The 23,400-nt window shown below is 39.8% G+C and overlaps 1 protein-coding gene across 1 annotated transcript; it reads right to left on the bottom strand.

The window, feature by feature from the left end:
* Positions 1-271: 271 nt before the first annotated feature.
* On the bottom strand, positions 272-22,042 carry EXOSC7 (exosome component 7). Its single transcript, XM_054190888.1, has 8 exons — positions 21,888-22,042; positions 20,508-20,609; positions 19,720-19,814; positions 13,785-13,950; positions 9,348-9,418; positions 4,571-4,694; positions 3,478-3,633; positions 272-407 (listed from the first exon to the last, which is right to left on the bottom strand). The coding sequence occupies exons 1-8, from the start codon at positions 21,942-21,944 to the stop codon at positions 303-305; spliced, it is 876 nt and encodes a 291-aa protein (XP_054046863.1). The 5' UTR covers positions 21,945-22,042; the 3' UTR covers positions 272-302.
* Between the last annotated feature and the right edge of the window lie 1,358 nt (positions 22,043-23,400).

The following is a 23,400-nucleotide window of genomic DNA, read 5'->3' as shown; positions in this document are numbered from 1 at the left end:
TGCAAACAGAATTAAGTGGAACTTACACCACTCACTCTTGAAAACAGACTCAAGCACTTCCCAGGCAACAGCATCAATTGTTGCTGGTGCGCTTCCTAGATGCGGACGGTTACCCATATGGAAAGCATCTCAAATTTGCTTACTTGCATTTAACCGTAGCTTTCGTTATGCTTCGTAACATTTTAAAAAGTCTCTTAGCCAGAAGGATAAAGGTACTGGAACAAAAAAGTAACCTCTTTCTATATACAAAATGACAAGATTGCACAATCAATTAAAAACAGTTTTGAACATTTAATATAAACTCATCCTAAAAATCCAACTTTCTGCCGTGAGGTCCCCAAACTCTCTTCTTCATCCAAAATCTTCTGAAGGGCTATATGCAATGACTTGCCCACTCTTTTTCCCGTCTGCAATGCAAAGAAAGCAAAACAAACCTGAGACATATGCTTATTACCAGAAAGACAACTCTCATGAGACACTTCCTTTTGACAAATGTTTTCCCTTTAATGATTAACATATACCATCTGGTACAATAAAAACATGCTTTAAATTAAGAAAAACGGTGGTGTAAGTTTCATTTTAATTTGATTAAGTTTTGGAAAAACGTACACGTAAAGGCAGTGCTCCCGTTCATCAGAGAAGCATTCCATGACCGTTAACACCAGATCTGCGCACCACTGGATCACCCAGTAATACAAATTAAATTCACATCAGGTACAATCACACATTCAAATTAGCCAGCACACACAACACGAAGCAATCTGCTAGCTGCCAGAGGAAAACAGGTATCTGACCAGCAAAGCAGCCTACTAATACAAAGTTCAGTAAACTCTTCTGAACGTGCTCAGAATCAGCAGCCTGAATTTAGACCCTGTCATGTAGCCAGAGAAGCCCAAAATGCGCACTGGCTGCATAACCAAATCAGTTTGGGGGCAGATTCTTCATTATGATGTTCAGTTCCTATCTGAAGGGACTATCCAAGGACCTTAAAGGAGTTAAAAGAAGGTTTTCTTTACAGAAATAAACTCCAGAAGTGGAAAACCACCAAGATTAGCTCCAATACCAGCTTCTGCCCCTCCCGAATGCACAATTGTACTGTGGAAGCTGCAGGACAGGGAAACATTGGGCAATGCTGAAATAAAGATCTTTAGGCAGTGGTGACTATTAGAGCTTTCCAAGGGTTTCTCTAAATGACCTAAAATACTGACTCCACACAGTGATGAAGAGAGCCCACCTGCCCCTAAAGAGCCAAAGACAGATTATATTAAACTCACTTTATTAGCTCCCGATCTATGCAACGAAGACTACGCCTGCCACAGACCTGACCACAAAGCTCTCAATTGCCAACACCGTGGGCGCACAAACCTTAAAATAAGGTACACTTCTAACTGAAGAACCAGGTGACAGAATGTGGCCAGACAGAAGAGCTTTGATGCAGCAGCGTAGTTGGCAATCCTAGACAGTCGGAGCTAAATGCTAAATAAAGGGGGGCACACACAAAAATTGTTACAGCTCTGCACTGGGACAAAGATGACAGCAGCAGTCCGGAGTCCTGAGGAGTGATATACTTTGCGCATTCTTCTCCTCAAACATAGGACAACATCACTCACACCAGGTCAAAGTGAATGGGAACTGTGCAGAGCTTTGGTAGTGACACAACACACAACACTGCTGCCATCTTATTCCTGCCTGCCTCTCTTATGGATCATATCATAAACTCAGTAAAAAAAAGCCTAATGTTGGAAGCTTCCCAAAACTTTCCCATGAAGCTGCCTTCCTAAGAGATATGTCCTACGAACATCTGTTCTCTACTAGGCAGGGAAAGCTGAACACTCTCTGATCTGCAGCCAAATCATAAGGGTACGGAGGTGTCAATCAAGGGTTATGCAGCTCCTCCACTGGACATTCCCAGGCCTTTTTGTTTTTCTTGGTATCCTCATCAGGCTGCTGAGTTTGAGGCAGGTCCAAACAGATAATCTCTGACCTCCCAGAAAACATCATGGTTTCTTCTCATCAGCTTTATCCCTCACTCCTTCAAACTGCTCACCACCCAGGAGGGAAGACTTCTTCCAAAGCAAGTGAAAGATGGTACAACTCACTGGGTGATCAGCTTAAGCTCTTAACTCCTTGCACGAACAAGTAGGGACAAGTTCACTAAAGCTCTTAAGCAGAGTAGGACAGTTTGAAGATTTTCCATGGTAACGTTCCATATGCATCTCTGATTAGTGTTAAGATGAGCATGACATAATCCCAAGCACAGCCTTTTGGGGCAGGCTATAAAATGGAACTACAGAAGTTCATTTCCTACTTAGGACTCAATGTAGAGCAAAATCTGTCAATAAAATAGAGACTCTGATCAAAGCTTTCTGCAAATAATTTGCACGTGGGCCAGCTTCTACCATGAACCTGTATCTAACTTAAGCATCTATCTCTTTGTAGCAGACCTAGACCCAAAACCTCAAGCCTTCCATAACAGTTAGAATTGGACTCAAAATCCATCAAGGAAGACACATCAGATGTCCATAGGAAGTTGTTTCTTTAGCATGCCAAGTTAGAGATAATGCCCCTCTGCAAATCTACGTGGATGATAAGGGGGATAGGTGACCTCTGTGCATGCAAATAAAAAGCCCACAGGTACCACCAAGATTAGCACTCTGGAGCGACATCATGAACCAGGGAAGTGCCACATATACTCAGCATGTCATTGCCACTTGAGACCACGCATTTTCAAACTTGGCTCCAAGTTCTGCATTCCTCACTACAGCCAAGCTGAAATTAGTTCTGGATCTCTAGGAAACAGAGCCAGTTTGAAGTATTTTTCATTCTGACTCCGAGTTCAAAACCCAGTTCTGTCTCATGCTCAACGCCAAACCCAGGCATGAGAATTTATACTAGAAGGCAGTTTTTTAAGAAGAGACTGAAGAAAGGTTTAAAATGGAATTCTTACGTGGACGTGAACAACATCCAGACACTACTGTTTTCAAGGAGTAGGGCCAGATCAGAAATCCAGTAAAGGAGCAAAGAAAAACAACAGTAGAATGAGAAGAGTAAGCTTATCACAAAACAAATGAGTTGTGCTAGAACACTATGCACTAGCAATTCAAAGTACCACCACTATAGGGACTTTACCATGTTAGAAGATTTGTTCTTTCAGTCTTCAAGAGAAACAACGAGAGAGGGAACATAGTTCTCAAAGTTTATCAACTTAAGCTTTACAGTCTTACATCTGTGAGGCACTTGACTGAAATGACTCTGAGTAGCATACATTTCAGGCATCTTAAAGTTTTAGGTAACTTCCATTCATATTAAGATTCTGTTCCAAAGGAACTGTCTGTGACCTTCAGCAAATCCCTTGTGCACCTAATAAAAGCATCAGGATCTCTGCTCTTAAAGTTCTTACTGCAGCTTTTCATATACTCAAGTTCCAGTTCATCCAGTATCATTCGGTATCATCAGTAACTGCTTCAAAGTCCTTACCTCCATCATTTCAAAAATACTCTCAGGATCAAGGCTACCTTTCCCCACTTTCTTCATAGAAGTGAGGGCACCTTTACTGGTCACAGAAATAAGCAGACTGGCCAAAGAACAGGCTTCTTCCTGAAGGGTAGCATCCACCACATGCCTATATCCAATCTGTAGGTTAGTGACAAAACGACATATTAGTTTACAGCTCTTTATTAAGACGTTAAACTGTGAGTAGTAGTTCTGTTGGCTATCTACAGCCTCCCATCCTAATATCATGTGACTGACTTGAGAGCACAGTACTTAAACAGCCTCTGACCCTAAATTATGTGTACATACATAACAGGTGAGATAAGCATGTCACTATTTCACACTGTTTTCCTCTCTGACCATCCTTTTAACTACATGAAACTCCAGATTCCCCTTTCCCTCCAAATCCAAGCATGGACTGTCTTCCCCACTCGGTGAAAATTGCACATCCCAACACTCAGGTGAGCCCCCACTTCAGTGGTGACGTTTCTACTATTTATGAAACTTGCTTAAAAGACATGTCAGACAAAATTCCAGGAAACTCAGCAAATTGCTAACTCTTGCATTGGAAAATGCAGCATCCAGCAAATCAGCTCCTCTAGTTGTGGGCTATATATGGAAAAGGAAAACAAAAACCTGTTTGAAAGGAAAGGACAGTATTGCAGCCAGGAAAACAGATTTCTGTCCCCAGCAACAAATACCCATTGTGTAACTCTATGCAGACCACACGACCTCTGTGCCTCACAACAATACCCATTTATTTTAACATGGTGAAGCATCTGCTGCTCTGGATGTTGAGCGAGGAGTAGATGAAAAAATAACAAACACCTCTTCTGTATGCAAGAAGATGCATTTTAAGAATGCACCAAGTGGAAATCCACAAGTCAGAGGCGGAAAAAACCCCTTATTCGATAAATGTTCTTCTTAATTAGGAGGCCAAGCATAAACAAATATATACACAGTGGACTCTGACCGTTTCGGTAACACAAGTTTTATCTCTAGGGAAAAAATAAACAGCAGGTAAAGTTAATAGAAACTGAAGTGTCTAGGTAGAAGGCCAGAAATTTGTCAGGCTTACTTTGCTTAGTGTGACGATGCAGGGCACATCATCCACATTAAGTCGAATACAATCATAAGGGTCATCAGACAGCTCAATCTCTTTAGAGCCTTCTTCGTCCTCCAGAACACGCACTTTGGGTATTCTGTGGAAACAAAGTATGCAAAATCATTGCCAGAACAGATTAAAAATACAGGTGTCATACAGTCTCAGCTCCATGAAGTGCCCATTCCTCTAAATGAGCCTAAATGTTTAGGAAAAAATCCAGAAAGATATCAAACAGTAACAACTCGCTCACTGATTCTAGGAAGAAAATATCGTAAGTGGGAAGATATTTAGGATAAGACCATCATATTTACATCATTCAAACTGTTAGATTCTGAACTGGTTTTTACACTAATATACGGGGAGAGAATCTTTTGGAACTTGCACAATGCAATTCTGAACAATTCTTTGTACACCTGTCTGGATGTACAGGAGAGGAATTACCAAGACTGAATCTTTTTGCACTGTGGTTCCCAATCTTGCTGACAACAGTGAAGTTGTCAGAATTATGGCAATTGCATTGCTTGGCAAAGCTGTAACATCAGTAGCAAATACAAGTAGTAAAGCTGTTTGGGAAAGAGTGACACTAAGGAGATTTGGGGTAAAGGAAGATGATGACATTAGTAAAATCCTTTCTCTTTAGCGAAATGGGAAGATTGGGAAGACATTCCCATCCTTTAGGAAGCCAGAAGACTCTACTGTTCTAACGACAGACACCCAAAAGGGAGAAAAACTCAAGCAGAAACCCAAGAAATGCTTTCTTCTCAATTGTGAGTGACAAGCGCTCTCACAAATGAGCTAGACAAGGTCCTTATCAGTGATACATATATTGTATTTGTTATAGACACCTAATAGGAGTTTTACAGGACAATTTAATGCAGCTTTCTTAGTACAATTAATAAAGTAATTTAAAACAATTTATTAGAAGATAGTATCTCAAGAAGCCAAGAATCTGTGTCTTATATACCCTCATTTACCCAGGTACCCAGTAGGATGGAGTGCTCACTGAGTGTCTTCGCTTTACTAGCCAGTAAAACCCACACACAGAGCAACCATACTGCTCTCACTTCTACACATTTGCACTTGAAAACATATAATATTCCAAGACCTCCCTAGAAAGCTAACTTCAGTAACTATGTGGAATGTAACCACAATCTGTTTTTATATTAGTACTTCTACAGTAGCGTTGTGTTTTATAACTAGCCTCTGGAGGTTACATTCTTTTATGTGTTCTGTACCAAATCTCCTTTTAAAAGAGGAGGAGATCGGGACTGATTTATTGAAGTTTTCCCCCCACCAACGCAAAGCGATTTTTATCGTTCCCTGGAATAGTATTTTAGTTATTTGTGGCTAAGAGTCCTGGAGGCAAGTAGTTCACAACAGCTAACTCTGCTTCAGTGAGAACAAATTCCCTACAACAACACTGGCCCGAGCCAAGCTAAAACTTAGAACTTTCAGTAACAACTATGATCTGTACTTTTTCCTGAAATGAAACTCAAAATGCTTTGCAGTATTACACAACAAATCATTGGAAATGCATCAAAGCCTGTTTTCGAGTTAAAAATATTCCATTAAAAATTGATGGAATAAAGTCACAAGGTGACTAAGCCTCTACTACACGGGACAATGGAGAACACTGGACAACAGCCTAAACAAAAAGTGTATGTGCCAGAGCAGTGCGTAAAAAAGAATGAAGGTTTCAAGAAAATCCGTGAGATTAAGCTATTTGTAACTCCATCCTAAAATAGCTATGAAACCAGTGCAATGTTTAGTCTGCAAGAAAAAGGTGCCAGAATTAATACCTGAAAAATCCCTGCAAAGAGCTGTTTTGGCCAAGAAAAGATGAGTGGGGTACATATTAGAACTACTGCAGAGGCAAAAAGAGAGTTAATCAGCCACAAGCATCATAGTTGCATAAAAAGGGGGTATATACACAGAAAAACCAGGCAAAGAGAGCGTTACACAAAAAGCATTTCCAGAAAACTGGAGATTTCCTCTCCCAGCTTATGAAGATTTATCTTAAGAACTAGCTGTACATGTTTACTTTGCAACTTTTATTTTTCTGCTTTGATTCCTGCAACTAATCAGGGCAGAAATCTGTACAGCAGGACTTAGTCACATAACGAACAATGCTCTTTTCTGCATGCTGCCGACCCAGACTTCCCAATGGCAAAGCCAGTTCTACCCTTGCAAGCAGGCATCAGTTCTGTCTCTACCATGCTGCCCAGCAAAAAAGCATGACATCTGCAAAGCTATTGTGTTATAAACTGCGTAGCTTTTGTAATTTGCCTATTTTCTGTTGTCTCGGTTGCAAGTAGGCCCATCCCACAGGATCAAGTTTAATGCTAAGTCCTGACACAGTAGCTACTTGCACATTTTGCCGTATGTACTACAATCGTGGAGCGATCCAGCCTTAAGCACCTTGGAAACACAGTTAAGAAGAAAGTTTGGTAACTGCAATCTTTTGCACATGATCTTGACGTAGTTTTTAGACTATAACGAACCATACAAAACTCCAAGGAGTAAATGTTCCCCCTAAAACAGTTATATTGTCATTGCTCCATGCCTGAAGGGGACACGATGAGTCAGGTCAAACACACAAAGGATTTAAATCCCGTAATTCTTGTGAAAATTCCTTAAGTTACGGTTTTGCATTTACTTAGCCCTAAAGAAAAACGTGCCTATAGCTATTACAAAAATGGTTACAGCAAGATTTTAAGGATGAAGCTCAAATGCCTATTTGAACATCTGAAAATTTGTAGCTTCAAAGGAAAAACAGCAGCTGCAGCTCCCTGTTCTTGGTTCCAAGGCTGCAGTCAAGCCTGACGAAGATCTGAAAAGACTTATAACAAAAACCTGGTTGTAAACAGATTATGAAAGGAAAGTAAGACTCAAAGAGGGACACACATGTCAAGCAAAGTTCAGAACACTTAATCTGAAATGACCTTCAAACTGACATCTTGTCTTGCTGGGACAATAATATTTCATGAAGAGCAGGTAGCTATTCTAAACAACCTCGTGTCAATCCAAAGAAAACGTAGTAGGTACCAAAGGAAAGGGAGAGGAATAGTGAATGAGGACAATAGGTTTTCACTTTGAATTTCACCTCCTGACTTTCTGAGCTCATACGAGCTTAGAGGTACTAGCATTCCCTGCTCAAATCAATAGACGGGGTTCTCACAGGTCAAAAATCAACAGGCTCTGCATTATGTCACATTGGACCGCATTTTGATTTGATATCCAACTTCCACAAGACTGTGGCTGCTTGCCCATAGATTAAAGATTATATAAAAGATACAGTTTTTCAGAAGAATAAAAATAAAGCATGATCATTAAAACAATTATACTCTCCATGTTGCCCACGTTCCCAAAGCAACAGATTTTCTTCTATTTATTTATTTATTTTAATCAATTTGTATATGATCTTCTCTCTTTATTCAGAACTAGGATTCTGGATGAAATAAGAAAAAAGGCCTAGTTATCTTGTAAATAAAGTACATGCCTTAGATCTGCAAAACGACACACACGGGAGCAACTTTTTTAACTATAGGATTTTTGTATCCTGGCATCTCACACACAGAGACACAGGCATTTCTTCCCTTTAGTGTACTGTCAACTCTTTTGTGAGCCATTCCATTTGTGACAGTATTTCTTAATGCTACAAAAACAAGCTACTGTTAAAAATGACTGCTGAGAACTTGATTAGCATGGGAAGTTTCTCAGCAATATATACAAGCAATATATACAAGTTGTAGTCTTAGATGGATTCTCCCCTTACCCCCTTTTAAAGTGTTTATATCCTCATATACTGCCTGTCTTCAAAAGTCTATTTTCCTCTTCCTCTTGCAAGTACTTTTCCAGCTCTAGTACTGTGTGCTGATTCCCTGATGAATACGCCAGAACTATGCCATTGACTTTAGCATCTCTAATTTACAGCTGAAAAACAATTTGAAATCCACTTTCAAAACATTTATGCCTGTAAGAGTCTAACTTTTGCACCTCTTCCAGCTACTTTTACTACATAATTTTTTTTGCCAAACCATTCACTAGTTTCTTTCTCAAGGGTGCTACAAAACTCTGTATTCCCTTTCATCTGTAGATAAAGAAGATAAAAACATTGGAAAAAATATTATTGAATGTTATCATTAAAACACACACAGAGCACTTGCATCATTCATTCTACTAGATTCTGTTCTTCCATTCTTTGAATTAAAATGCACGAGGCAAAGTTCTTTTAAAGACACATTATCTCCCCCTCTCCACAATCTCTCACCACCAGTTTTTCCTCTTAGTTTTAAAAAGAACTCTAGACTAATAGTTAATGAGAAAGAACACCAGAAGTGGGAAAACAAGGCTAGTTACAAGTCTGCGATCACACTGACAGAGGGCTTCTTATTCAGGAGCATCACATATCAGTAAATACTTCTTATTTTAAATGCACAAGGCATCAACACAAAGGCCTCCAAGTACTTGCAACAAAACCATACGGTCAAGACAATTTTTTCTGGATCTGGCTACAGAACAAAAGTTATATTGTAAGCCTGATTGTGCATATAATACAATATGACACTTGATTATTAGAAACTGAAGTCATTAGTTCATGTTACTTGCATGCAAATGTATCTCAGTGCAAGTTGCCTTGGATATTTCTTATTTAAATAATTAAGCATTAAAAATGCTTAGTTCACAGAGAGTACTTCTCTTTCACTTCCCATGCCACTTCCACTCACATGAAATGAGATCTGTGCTTTACCTTGTGTTAAACAGAGCCGCCTTCACTGCGATAGAGATTGCATCAAGGAGGTTCCCACCACATTCCAGTAACTGGGGAGGATAAAAAGAATCTCTTTAAAAGAATATCAGGCTAGTAACTTTAAACCAAGTCTTTATTTTACTTAAGCCTACTTGAAACAGCAGAAAAATAAGAACCAGAACGGCTTTTTAAAAAACGAAGTTGTCTTTAAAGCCTATCTATGAAAATAAAAAACAGATAGGAAATTAAGTTTTCAGCTAACTGTATTATACATGCAAAACAGAAGAGTTAATGCACTTCATATTAAAATTAATGATAAAATTTAATAACAGCTCAAATGAAACCACCGCTGTTCTTACTCTCCTCCTGTTAATGCTCTGAACTAGACTATGACCAGACTTCTTTTTATAAACTCACCATATTAATTCTTTAATGTTAAATCAAGCCAATCCATTTGCTATACTTTATTTCAAAAAGAAGTCTTTCTTAAATATCATCTGGACAAATGTAAGTAGTAGAATTGTTTTCAAAGAAGCAACGCAAACTGTCACCCAGAATGAAAAGGTATAGTTACAAAGGCATATCATGACTTATTCTCTATTCTTTATGGAAAAGGAGTCATCAGCGGGTTTGTCTAAGGAAATCCTGATGTCAAAGTCTACTTGTTGATAACACTGTCATTTGAATTAAAATGTGTGGAGGGAGCCTAGCTTAGTTTCTTCCCATGAAGATCAGGAGAACAGCACTGCATACTATATAAAAAGGCAGGGCTCCCATAACCACTAATACTTTCTACAGCCTGAGGGACAACTCAAAGACGTATTTGGTCATAGCCTTGCGTTAGCTCTTGAGAAGTTCCACTCGAGCTGCCAGTACTATTCTATGAACACACACATCCCCAGCAAGCATCTGAAACTACTTCAGCAAGAACATATGGATGCTTCTCCATTACATCAATCTGTGCTGTATGATGAGAGAAAAACAAGTTTTGCAACACTGATTGCATTGATTGTTCTTCAGAATCTATTTACGAATGAGATAAACTCCCGCACTGGGTGCAAATCATAAATCAGATCTTCTGGAAAGACAGTTTATTTTTATGAAGACAGACCTAACTGTGTAAAAAGAATGACAAAAAGTTGGGGTAGAAGGCTAAATACAAAGGCGATCAAATTATTTCTTTGCAAACAGCTGCTGGATACAGAGAGGTTAACTTGCCACATTCAGTCGTTATTGGATTTTACTGGATAACTCAATAAGCCCCACAATATCTTTGTTATTAAAACACAATAATGGGATGTGCCTGTACTGTTGCTAAGCTTATGTTCAGGCTGCTGCTTTAGAGCCTTATCTGTATTACAGTGGCACCTACAGGAACAAAGCCTGTAACAAGCATGGTACAACAGTTCCTGCAAGAAGAAATGAACGCTCTCCTCAGCTGAAGCCCCTTGTACTGAGATCCCCCCCGTTTATTTATTTATTAAGGACTTCAAAACTCTGCACAACTGTGCATCATGGGAAGCAAAGGAGTCTTTAGAAAGGACTGCTTTTAATTTACTGATGTACAAATAAAAAAGTTACTGAGGGTGGAAAAAAAGAGAAAACATTGTAGATCTTGCCTTATTCAAAGAAGTTTTTTCTCCGAAAGGACAGATTTCTAAGGTAGTTTGTTTTTTTTTTTTTTTTCCAAACTGGGGGGAAATAGAAAAGGTGAGGAAATCCTCTCAGGAATGCTCAGTAGTGAATTGCTAAAACTTCAACAGAAACTAACGCACCCCCCCAACACACAATGTACCGTGAATGGGTAGGGAATGAAAAGAGATGGCATGCTTTAATTCTCCTTGCTCAGCACTGCAGGCTGCTGGGGCAAATTATGGGGAGAAGGCTATGCATGTATCAAAAACACCCTCAAAAATGCCTAAAAGCTTATTTCTGACATCAACAACTTAGAAGGGGAAAGAAATTGAGGGAAAGATAGAGAGGGTAAGAACAGGCTTATAGTTTTGCAGTACAGTGTATCTCCACATTCATGAGCTACTCTTTGGAAGCTGAACGCCTTCTATTATTAAGAAAGAATGCATGTATTTTGAAAGGTCAAGTTATATATTCTTGCCTTTAACATATATCTGTACGTGTCCATGTCTGCATCTTTGTAGCCTGTATCGCTGAAGTTATTTTCTTTCTAGTCTGACTGCATACAATTATAACACCTCCCAAGTACACTGACCACAAGAAGGTTTGAGAAGTGTTTTGAAGAGATAAGCTGCATGACTATGCAAAATATACTATTTTCTCTTTTGAGGTTACATGTCTCAAATTTTGTTTACGCACAGAAGCTGAATATAGATGCTTCAATCAAAGTGCACATGGCTAAATTACATAGCAATGGAGTATCTCCAGGTTCATAACAATCTTTCTGGGTTTTTGTCTTTTGGAATGAGAGACTTGAAGACAAGTACCTTCCCACCTGACCACAAGGTACCAGTAGTTTCAGGCTCATGACAGATTTAAGACTTATTTTCCATCCACCACAAACACTAATGTGAACAATTTCCAGGAATTCTGAAGAAAAACATCATACAAACGACTCTCAATAAGCATTGTAATTATATTTAGAATCTGCTTCCTTCAAGTGATGAATAATACGACTCGTAGTGCCTTGTACTAGCACAAGTGTCATACTTTCACCATGTGCTATTAAAATACAGCTTTATAGGAATGATTCATCAAGAAGAACTTCAGGAAAAACCTGTAAGTATCAAGTATAAACTCTCACATGTGATACGCAGGTCTTCTATTTAGAAGAGGAAATAGTACAGATACCTCAAAAATGTGAAAATACAGAGGCCTGGGGTAGGAAAAAAAGAAGCGCAAGTAACAGAATAAGAGACAAAAGTACGTTGTTCTAACTATACCAGCAGCTCTTCAATGGCTCACACACAAAATTCCTGCAGAATATGACATTAAAAACACTCATCAAGATTAGAATCCTAATTATGAACCTACAACAGATTCTTTCTTGGCACTGTAAACAAACCTAAATGTAAAATTCATCACAAAACATAGGTCTTGACATTGATAATTCTGATACAACCTCGTAGCATAAAAAACCCGAGACTGTTTTTCTCTGTAGCTGTGGACAATCAACAAATTTGTCCAGGAAGCATCAAATAATGACCAGTTACACCTCATATAAAAGCTATTCAGAACTACTTCTGCAGCAGTTAGCTTTATGAAAGCCTTTGTTTATGCAGTGTTTATGTAATGCTAAGCAGTACATTGCTTAAATACGCACAACATTTAATATTCTGTACCTCTGCTTGTAATTACCTAGTAACTAAAGGCCCCAGTGTGATTTCTCAGAACTAACACTTCATTCTTTATTAAACTATGCCAAGTTCCAATAAGCTGGTGACTAGGACTGTTAAAGCACTCAGCAGTGGTACATATTTGATCATTCTGTATGTGGACTAAGTCACGGCATGTACCATATCTATTATAATTAGGCTAATGCTACTGCTTTTTAAAAACCTAATGGACTAATTTTCACATTTATTTAGGTCTTAGTCTGAAGGTTCCTGTTTTGTTTAACAAAACCCTGTACTTTTTTTTTTTGCGAGACAGCTTAACATTTTGCAAATCACTTCATAGACATTAATGGATTCCTGTGAGTAAGATCCCTCAACATATTTTCAGTTACAAATCTGACAAATAGAAACTCAACTTTGGGCCAATAAGAATTGGAAATAATGCTCAAGAGAGTCTGACTTGCAGACTTCTATTAAATTCCCATGACAGAGTGCTCTAAATACAGCGTAGTTTGGAAATTGAGCTGTTGCAAGCACAAGATTTATACGCATAAAATTCAGTTTCCATTTTTTAATGGGAACAAATATTCAGTTTGTCTTCTACATTCAATACATGTATACAATTTTAATCAAAAAGTGCCTATGCAAAATTTAACTTTTGCCAGAAAAGCTTCTATTTTACTTTACTGAACTAGTACTGATAATAGTGCAGAGAGGTAGACAGGATGGACAGTTATGTCAGGGCTAACGTACACCCATGCTAACATACATTCATTAGAATGATAAATTTGGTGTTATATCTAGCAAGGAAAAAAGTTTAGCCTTCTTTAGTGGCAATTTCCTTGTCAGTATTAAGGTCATTGATTTTTATCTGAGACAGATTCAGAGCACTCAGTGTTTTATTAGCTCTGCAGTGGAGCAGTGGCATCAAGAAGAGTAGAAAAAGAGCAAGCTGGAAGTAGTGATTAACTATTATAGGCAGATTCACAAGAAAATGGCCATCCATGCTGGGAAGCCTTATATCACATTATGAGAAGCTTTTTTAATATGAAAATAGAACATGGTTATGCTAAGTCAGTCAGCACCTTGAAAAACCTCCTTCAGTCTTGGTTTTCATTTCCTTACTTACCAATACGTCAACATAGAGAACCCAGCAGTGCTCTCTGGGATTAATACAAAGTGATTTCAAGTCTACACTGCTCTCACTGCTAAATACTCTGTAGAGTGTATTTGCTATCTCTGTGCCAAGTTCTTCTCCTCCCCGGCCTTCAAATTCAGGAGTAGCATTTGCAGAACTAGATAAAGAAAGAAAAAATACTTTCACTTCTGAAGCAGCCAATACCCAAAGAACATTTCTTAAATATAAAGCATTAGAAATATCTAAGGATTTATTTGTACAAGAATAAGCATCCTATCTGCAAAGAAATTATTTCCATTTTGCATAAGAAAATGCCTTGATGCAGATAATATACCTACATTTTGCTACAAACTGATACTAATTAAATTCCACTACTATCTTCAATTCCCAAGTTACAATATTAAAGTTGATGAATTCTCTCAGGGATTATTTCTTAAGCACTCTCATCTTCTGTCATCTCAAACCTTTCAAAAATAAAAAAGTGAGAGAAATCTGTACTAAGTTCAGAACTGCTAAGAAGACAGCCTGTTAGAGCTGAATGTTAAATTAATAAGATAAGAGAGTGGCTAAGAGAAAGATGTGGCGATATGACGCACTTTCTTTAAAGTGACATGACTGCCCGACCTTAATTGGTAATTTCTTCACTGAGTGTGCTCTCTGCTATCAAGCCACTTACAGACAGCAGCTCATTATTTTCAGCAACTGCAGCTTATGGAGAGCAGCAACTAAAGAACATTTTTTCCAAAAGGGATCTGACAAAAGTGCGTGGCCTTCACTTCCCCGATTCTAATATAACAAACTTCGTTTATGAGCAGTCATGCAAGAAAGTCCTTGGGTGCCAAGACCTTGTACACAGCTAAGAACAAAATTCTAACAATACAAGAAAACAGGCCTACCAAAAAAACCAAACACAAGCAAACAAACAAAAAACCCCTCACCTCCAAGTCACAAGGAAACAGAGCAGAAGTGTCCAGAGATGCATACACAGCAAAACAACAAATATTCTGAACCCAACCTCTGGTTTATAGAGAGGGCAAGAGCATTCTTAAGTAGTGGACCCACACCACACATTGCAGGTCTTGTTTTTAAATAAACTAGTCAGACTTCCCCCAATTTAATTTCTCATTACAGAACATAGGAAAGGAGGTGGTTCCACAGAATTAGTCTGATACGTTCAAAATCTACAAAAGCAAAGCCTTGTATTCTCCTGCCTGGGCACCTCACAGTGCCAATTTCTCATGTATGTTTTGTGTTTATATGACGATACAAACCCTTAGCTCTTCCAGCAGGACTACCACAGGAACGCAAACATACAGCACAAAACAAAGTCTTGGAATATAATCCCTTCTCCTTTAAAAAAAACCCAACGACTAAAGATCCACATTATCTAGGCATGACTTAAACCATCAAGTGAGTTGTATCAACAAAACTGCAGCACCTGTAAGGGAAATTCTTACCTCACAGTAATTCTCCCTACTTGTTCTTCTGCAGAACTGATGACAACTCTGAATATCGGGAAGAGCTACTGAATTTTGTAGAAGTTATTTGCTGCTTCTATAACCAGACAGCACTATACATGCTTAAAAAAAATAAATTACTGCCAATCAAGCACTGACCGATGCTTCCAAACTACATTTGCCACATGAATAAGCGCTTCAAGTGTGACATATTATTCACAGTTGTGTTAATATTAGACACCAATTTTATAAGATAGGACCATACCTAAGTATAACTTAATTCTGGAAATATGCTGGGTCAGGCCTGTAGGTTGTATTAAACAAGCACTTGCCCCTGGATGCAGCTTTTGCACAAGTTAACTAGATCCTTCTGTTTAAACCATTCTGTTTAAAGTATGGTTATACAAGTACTATGATTCCTATGATAAATTGAAAAGAAGTATACAAACCTCAGTCTATACCTCATTATTATTTCTAAACATGAAGGTTCATCAAATGTTGTAGTTTTTAATTATAAATGGCCACTTTCTTTAACAGAGTAAGAAGAATGTAAGACTCAACTGGAACATCATCACAAGTTTCACTGCATGTTAATTCCATTATTGTTTTAACACTTCAATTGCTTGCAATCAAAGTGAAATAAAACGGTTAGCAGGGTACTATTGTAACTCTATGGTAAATACTGCCACCCAGTGCCCACACTATTGCAGTAATTTACACAGTGTAAAATCGAAAAAGGGTTGTCTAGCACACTAATAAAAGAAAATGCCAAAAAACTTGATTTATGTAGCGCAGAAAGAACTTAGCAGTGGCCAAGCGGAGCACAGAATTTCTACTCCTGAAGAGAATGTAATGTTAAAGACTTTCAAAACCACTTCAGTGTCACATTGCATAACAATCAAGACTCCTAAAGCATAATGAGGCTTCTACCACAGATCTCTACTTTCAAAACCCTTGCTGTTACCAGTCAAAACCTTTCTTTCACAGTAGCTAAGTACTTCCCATCCGTTGCTCAGGTCGTTAATATACTACAGTCTACAATGTAAGTAATTACAACAGGAGATAAAACAGCTAATTAAAGTTTACAGCTATTTTCCTGGTATACAAAGACTTCATTACACAGAGGATATTCTTCACTTGAAGCTGTATTGACTTCAAGGAACCAATACCAGATTTCTGTTCTTGCATCAAAAGAAACATACAGTCATTTAAAACAAGAGGGAAGATTCACTGTTTTAGAATCAGCAGTAAGTTAACCACCTCACTAATATTCCGCTCTTCCAGAAAGCAGCCAAAAGATGCCACGTTTATGACACAACTGGACTGCCAACGCAGGCCAAGAAACAGATAGACATGAATTCAGTTCCAGATGCTGTCTAACTGTGTCAATGTGATTATGATGATATTCAAGCTCATGATCCTACAGAGAATTGGGCTAACAAGGGTTTGGATTTAGTCTAGTCAAACTGGTAACTCTACCAATATTGATTTACTGATTCAGATCTGCTTATACAGTTTGAAACAGTTTTTACTCAACCATCAGATGGTGCTTCTCTCTGAAAAGCAAGCTAAACCCACTACAGACCATCTTTAATGGAGGAAGTACCATAAAAAATTGTAAAGACATTTCACTCTTTTGCAACTCATTAGTTTGCCTCTTGCCTCTGCAAAGAACAGTTGCCATGATAATGAGTTTATGGTAGTAGGGAGGATAGGAGAAGAGGCTCCTTTTCTGCGGCCACCATTCAAGCAATATCTTTAGTGATCACACTGAAATTTGATTTAAATTAACATTTTCCCCAGAAAACCCAACAGAACAGTATCTGAGGATCACCTAAGAGCACGCTGATGTGGCTGTTCTGCAATACTGTCATCTCTTACGATTTGGAGAACCGCTTTCCATCTGTAATAGTTAAGATCGTATCTGATCCAGTGTTCCATACAGGCACCAGTGAAACAGGCCCTCTCTTCCAGCTGGAACAAAAACATGTCTGGACTTCAAAGTGGAGGAACAGATGGCAAGACTTGGACAAATATATTCATTGCTTCCCTAATTCCACAAACACAGTCTAATGCATTCAAGGAATTTAGATTTGTCTGCTTTTTTATTTTTTTATTTCTTCCACTTTGGAAATTATAAATCTCTGCTTCAGTCAAAAAACAAACACCCAAACCAAAAAAAACCCCACTAACAAGTTAGTATTAGAACAAGCCCAAAACACGACAAAAGCAGACATATGGCAGTCTTTCAACATCAACGACCAGGACGAGTGCCTTCTCCAGTGCTGATGGGCAGTAAGGACAGCACATAGGATACTGACTTGTTATATGATAATTGATTTCTACTATCACAAATCAATACCCCAAAAATCATCTCTTCCAGCATTAGAGTCTGTTTTAGCATTAAAGTCTGTCTCAAAATGAGACTAAACGTGCTTCTCAGACTCCAGGATAAGGACTCAGCAGAATGAAGAGAAACGGAATTTGGGGGCAGAGAATTATATACATGATCCAGCAACTGATTGTTTCCAGCAATACAAGAAATCATGCAAGTTTCAGGATACAAGCATTTTAAGATAGAAAACACTACAGTCTGAGTATTTATTATTAGCTTCAACAATATAAAAGCCAGGTAGAACACACACGAACTTCACCATGAGATGCAGTGTATCAAACTATGCTCCGTTACTACCACCCAGTGGCAGCCTGGAAAAATGTCAGAGTACTGACAGCATCTCATTTCCCTTTACAGAGAACAAGCTGCTCCCACTTCACATTTTCTCTTTTGGATCTTTCTGGAAGCTAGAGGTCACCTTTCCCTGGTGGCACAGGCATGCAAGAAGTGACTACCCTTCTCTAAAATTTAGTCTTTTGGTCTGTCTTGTCACACAAAGTAAGGATTACCTATTTCTAGAACTGACACAATCCATCTTGCGCAATATTGCTGCACATCTCCCTCCCGTCTTCTTATGAAGCAGAGATTAACGGTTAGAAAACACAAGCTAACATTAATCTCATCAGTTAAAGTTTTTCTAACTTTTATTTGCCTATGAAAGAAGTGTCACAGTATTGCAACATTCCCACAGACCACTTGTTTTAATAAGGAGATGTCCCTGCTGTCATTGGGCTTTCTTCAAATAGAAGCCACCAGAACAAAGTGGGTACTACTTAGGATATTTCATACGCAAGTTTTATAAAGTAGTCAAGCTCAGATACCCTCTAATAGCAGGACCACATTGGAGAAGATCATCTTCCTGCCTCGTATTTTTGAACAGTATCAAATGCTTTAAAAGTATTCAAATTAATGATCATTAATTCATCGGTGAGTCCTTCCCTCTACAAACCGTAAGTTTCCACAGTTAACTAGTACTTCATGATGCAGAGAGGCAGTTTTAGAAAAGGCTGCATAATGTGAGAGAGATACAAACATTAAGGCAGATGCAGCCAGTTAGGTCAGAAAGATTACCGGATATACACTTAGTAGCTCTCATACCTTAGCTTTACTAACAGTATATTGGTTTAATGTCAGAGTAGCCACATTTTTTGTTTTCTAATAAAAATTAAAAAAAGGTCACAGGCAAAACAGCTAACTTGACAGTGCCAAGGCTTTTAGGAGACGCTCCCAAAGCACGTTATTTCATAAAGAACAGTTTTAGGAAGTCTACAAGATATGGGTATGGTAGTTTCAGACAGCAGAGGGTCTGGAATAACATTGAGATGCCACTATGCTACCTCAGAGCAACCTGAAAACAAAAGCTCTCAGTTTTCTTCTAGATTCCTTGATAATTCAAGCACTATGAAGACTGTAAGGATAAACAATAGTCCATTTGTAGCACAAAGCCAGGAATAAAACCAAATACCATTTTAGTTAATTATATACTTATTCACCAATAAACATGACAAAATTTTCTAATTAACTTATACATCTAAACTTTACAGTGAGGATTTATGGTTTTTTTAAACAAACGTTTTTGTACAAAACACACTTCAAACTTTTTCCACTGCTTTCAAAGGCAAAGTAAGCAAAACCCTTTAGGTACAGTTAAAGTACAATCTGTATCAGTCAATTCTTTTCTTCTGGATACTACGTTTTTGAAAGAGATTTTTTTCTGTTCTATCACTGTCAAAAAGACAACTGACATTGTAGTCACAAAGTCATGTTAAACACACGTGCAACTGAACCATTACTCTTTTCCAGCTGCAGTGATGCTATGCAATTTGGCATTTTTGTTTTCAAACCCAACTTCATTCTTTAATTCCTATTGTTTTGCTTATTTTGGCTCTGCAGAACCAGCAGAAAGTTTCTGAACATTCAACGCTACTGAAACAGTAGAATAACTTGTTTCTATCACCCAGACCCTTATGGGAGGTTAGTGGAATGAAGGTATAAACTTCAGAAGAAGGGTAAGATCTGATTAGTCATTTATTCCACGTATTAGATCTATTTCCTTCTCTTCTAGCATACTAACCAGTCAACAAAGAATTCCAGGTAACCTTCGTCTGGTTTCTCCAACTTCGGTGTCCCCATTTCAGCTTTTACACCTACCAAGATATCCGTGTGTCCCTGTTAAAACAAAAACACATCGTACAACTGGAATTATATTCACAAAACTACTCATTTAATTTAAATGTCTATGGTAAACTGACATTTCTGCCTTTCAGTTATCTGCACCCATAACTCTATCATAGTGAACTTAAAATCACATTCGTTTTGTTTTGTTTTTTTTTTTAAAAAAAGAAGAGGCTTTAGAAGCCTTTCCTTTGTTAAACCTAGAAGTTTCTTCAAATAATTGCCATACATATTAGCTTTCTCTAGGTTAAAAAGACACTCTTCATATCGACGACTTTTTCTAGGATTTTGGTTTGGAAACAGCTGTATCTGCAGAACCTTTATAATATTGTACAGTATATTTATCTTTTTCACACTCAATACATGCCAGAAATAGTTCTGCTTCACTCTAAAGGAACAGAACTATTTTTTCCAGTGATTAGGCACAGCAGCAATTTCATTTTTTTTCAGGATTCAGATTGAAGGCTTTTCAGGTACTTCACAGTAAATCTAGCTCAAGTAGCTTAGGCCAGCCTGAATGAATTATATATCCTGTCATCATTTCCTTAACCCATACTTTCAATTAGTGCTATATATACACACATTTTATCACACCCATCTACACAGAGCCTCAGCTTATCTTAAAACTAGTCACATGATGCAGAAGTTTCATCAGCAAGGTACACGACCCCTAAGAAATTTACCTACCAGCTTAACTCTTGCAGATCCACTTGTGTTTGATACAACATCTGTTTCTACTTCTGCACATCTGTAGTCTTCACAGCCACGACCATCCACACGAAGGTCCTCCTAAGAACAACAATCAATATATTGTGCTTAAGGGAATCAGTAATGAAAACTAGAAAAAGAATCTGTGATTTTAAAGTTTCCTTTTCCTATGCCAAACGCAAGTAGAAGTAATATAAAAGGACCAGCTCCCAGTTTCATCACTAACTTTCACTTCAGAGTACAACACAACCAACTGTACTTCTCCATTCACCTCTCCTTTATCTAGAGCTTGCAACAAGCTCTCTGCAGACGGACCCGAACCCCTGCACTACTTCCATCCTGTTTCAATAGAAAGCTTCAGACTACAAAAGTGTAAAGATCTTGGCTTTAAAAGGTACTTTAACTAACACAACATGGGTCTTTCTTGCGATACTCAAGTTCTGTACTTTTATATATGTAATTAGGATCCGGCAGACAAAAATAACCCACCAGCCTTCCAAATGTTTGTATTTCAAAAACAGATGTTATGCATCGCCAGATACTATACAGGTCATCCCCATAAAAGTAGTTTTCTTTGCAGTGAAATACAGTTTCCATACTTTGCAGAAAACAGTCCTTTTATCTTTGGCATTTCTCCCCACACATCCTTCACTCTTCCTCCTTGGTCCACTCACTGTTCCTCAGCTTAGTGACAAGCCAAAACTATGGAACAGCAAAAACCTGAGAAAGAGCGAGGGAAGAGGGGGAAAGAGAAGGACAAGAAATGAAAAAAAAAAAACAAATCCACGTCCTGTTCTCAGTCTGCTTTCTGTTCTGATGCTCCATTCTCAGTGTGCTTGGATGATTTAGAGGGCATATTTAGATTAGATACTAGGACGAAATTTTTCACAATGAGGGCAGTGAGACACTGGAACAGGCTGCCCAGAGAAGCTGTGGATGCCCCAATCCCTGGAAGTGTTCAAGGCCAGGCGGGATGGGGCTTTGAGCAGCCTGGTCTAGTGGGAGGTGTCCCTGCCCATGGCAGAGGGGTTGGAACTAGATGATCTTTAAGGTCCCTTCCAACCCCAACCATTCTGTGATTGTATGATTACCACCGCAGAGACACCAGGCCACGGAAAGCTCCCTCTTCCCCGCCCTACAGCGTAACTCATTACCGCCCCGCACCTGCCCACAGGGAAAAAGCCCGCAGAGACGGGAAAAGGCCCTGCCTTACGCCTCACAGGGCAACGCCGCTATAGGCAGGGCCAGGCCACGCCGAGCAAGCCCCGACGACTTCCCGCTCCCCAGGGCGGAGACTGCCGCCCCCACGCCGCCCCGGCCTAGCGGAGCCTCCTGCAAGGCAGCCGACACCGCCGCTACCTGGACACCATGGACGATGTAGAACTTCTCCGCCTCGCTCAGCACCACGGACGCCATACTTCCCACCGCCGCACACCACTGCTCTTCCGCTTCCGGCGTCCGCGCGCCGCTGCCGCCGCCGCCATTGGCAACGGCCGCGCGTGACGCCCGGCGGTGGGCGGGGCGGGCTCTGCGCCTGCGCACTGCTCGCCCCCGCGCACGCGCCTGGAGGCGGGAAAGTGGCCGCGGTCGGTCTAACGGCCGTTGCGGTCGCCTGGAACCCTCACAGGAAGGACGTGGACCTGTTGGAGCGGGTCTAGAGGAGGGCCACAAGGATGATCAAAGGGCTGGAGCACCTCTCCTGTGAGGACAGGCTGAGAGAGCTGGGGTTGTTCAGCCTGGAGAAGAGAAGGCCTTCCAGTACCTGAAGGGGGCCTACAGGAAAGATGGGGAGGGGCTGTTTGCAAGGGCATGTAGCGATAGGACGAGGGGCAATGGCTTTAAACCAGAGCAGATTAGGGTTAGATTAGACATTAGGAAGAACTTCTTTACAATGAGGGTGATGAGACACTGGAACGGGTTGCCCAGAGAGGTGGTGGAGGCCCCATCCCTGGAGGCATTCAAGGCCAGGCTCGATGAGGCTCTGAGCAACCTGATCTGGTTAAAGGTGTCCCTGCTTACTGCAGGGGGGTTGGACTAGATGATCTTTAAACGTCCCTTCCAACCCAAACCATTCTGTGATTCTATGATAACGGCCGTTGCAGCCGCCGAGCAGGGAGCCCCGGTCGGGTTCTCGCCCCTTCGCACGGGCAAGGTGGGGTGTAGAGCTGTTACACGCCCCGCAGAAGGCTCCGGCAGGGAGCGGTGCCTACCGAGCACCAAAACGCCCCCTCTGAGAAACTGACGCCTGTCGTTAAAGGGGCAGCGCCCGCCCTCGGTGCCCGGGTAAACACTCCTGAGGGAGGTTGTGGAAAGACCCCGGTGCTTGGGGAGGGCCTGCGTTGGGGATAAACGCCGCAAGAAAAATGCGGAAATGCAGAGGGGTTTTTGTTTTGGTTTGGTTTTTTGGGGGTTTTTTTTTGGTTGTTGTCTTTTACCTCAGAGAAAGGTTCCGAGCGAGGTGCAGTGCAATGGGGCAGGTTGGTGCAGGAGCGGTGAAGGAACCAAATGCTCTCCTTAGGGAGAGTGTGGTTGGTCCTATGCCAGATATCCCTGGGAAAGGAGCATGGGAAATGTAATTAAAAACTCATACTATATATTAAGACAATAATTAAGGGTTTGGTGGTGGTTTTTTTGACAGCCTTAATTGGAAGTTTCATAACAACAAGTGGTTAATGTAAGCCTCACACTTCTTTTGCACAGCTCTTGAGTATGATTTTCAAATTATTTTAAAAGTTGCTCTCTGGCTTCATGCTGATGCTGACGTGGATAAGAATGACACATGGCTTACAAAGATAATACGCCACGCTGCCGGAGTTTCTCCAGGCATTTCCAGCTCTCCTCTCCAGGACTCCTTGCTCAGTCAAGTGCATGG

This window comes from Rissa tridactyla, chromosome 2 (genome assembly GCF_028500815.1).
Source record: "Rissa tridactyla isolate bRisTri1 chromosome 2, bRisTri1.patW.cur.20221130, whole genome shotgun sequence".
Classification (NCBI taxonomy): domain Eukaryota; kingdom Metazoa; phylum Chordata; class Aves; order Charadriiformes; family Laridae; genus Rissa; species Rissa tridactyla.
The sequence above is the reverse complement of the archived record's forward strand: the minus strand, read 5'-3'. Positions and strand labels throughout refer to the sequence as shown.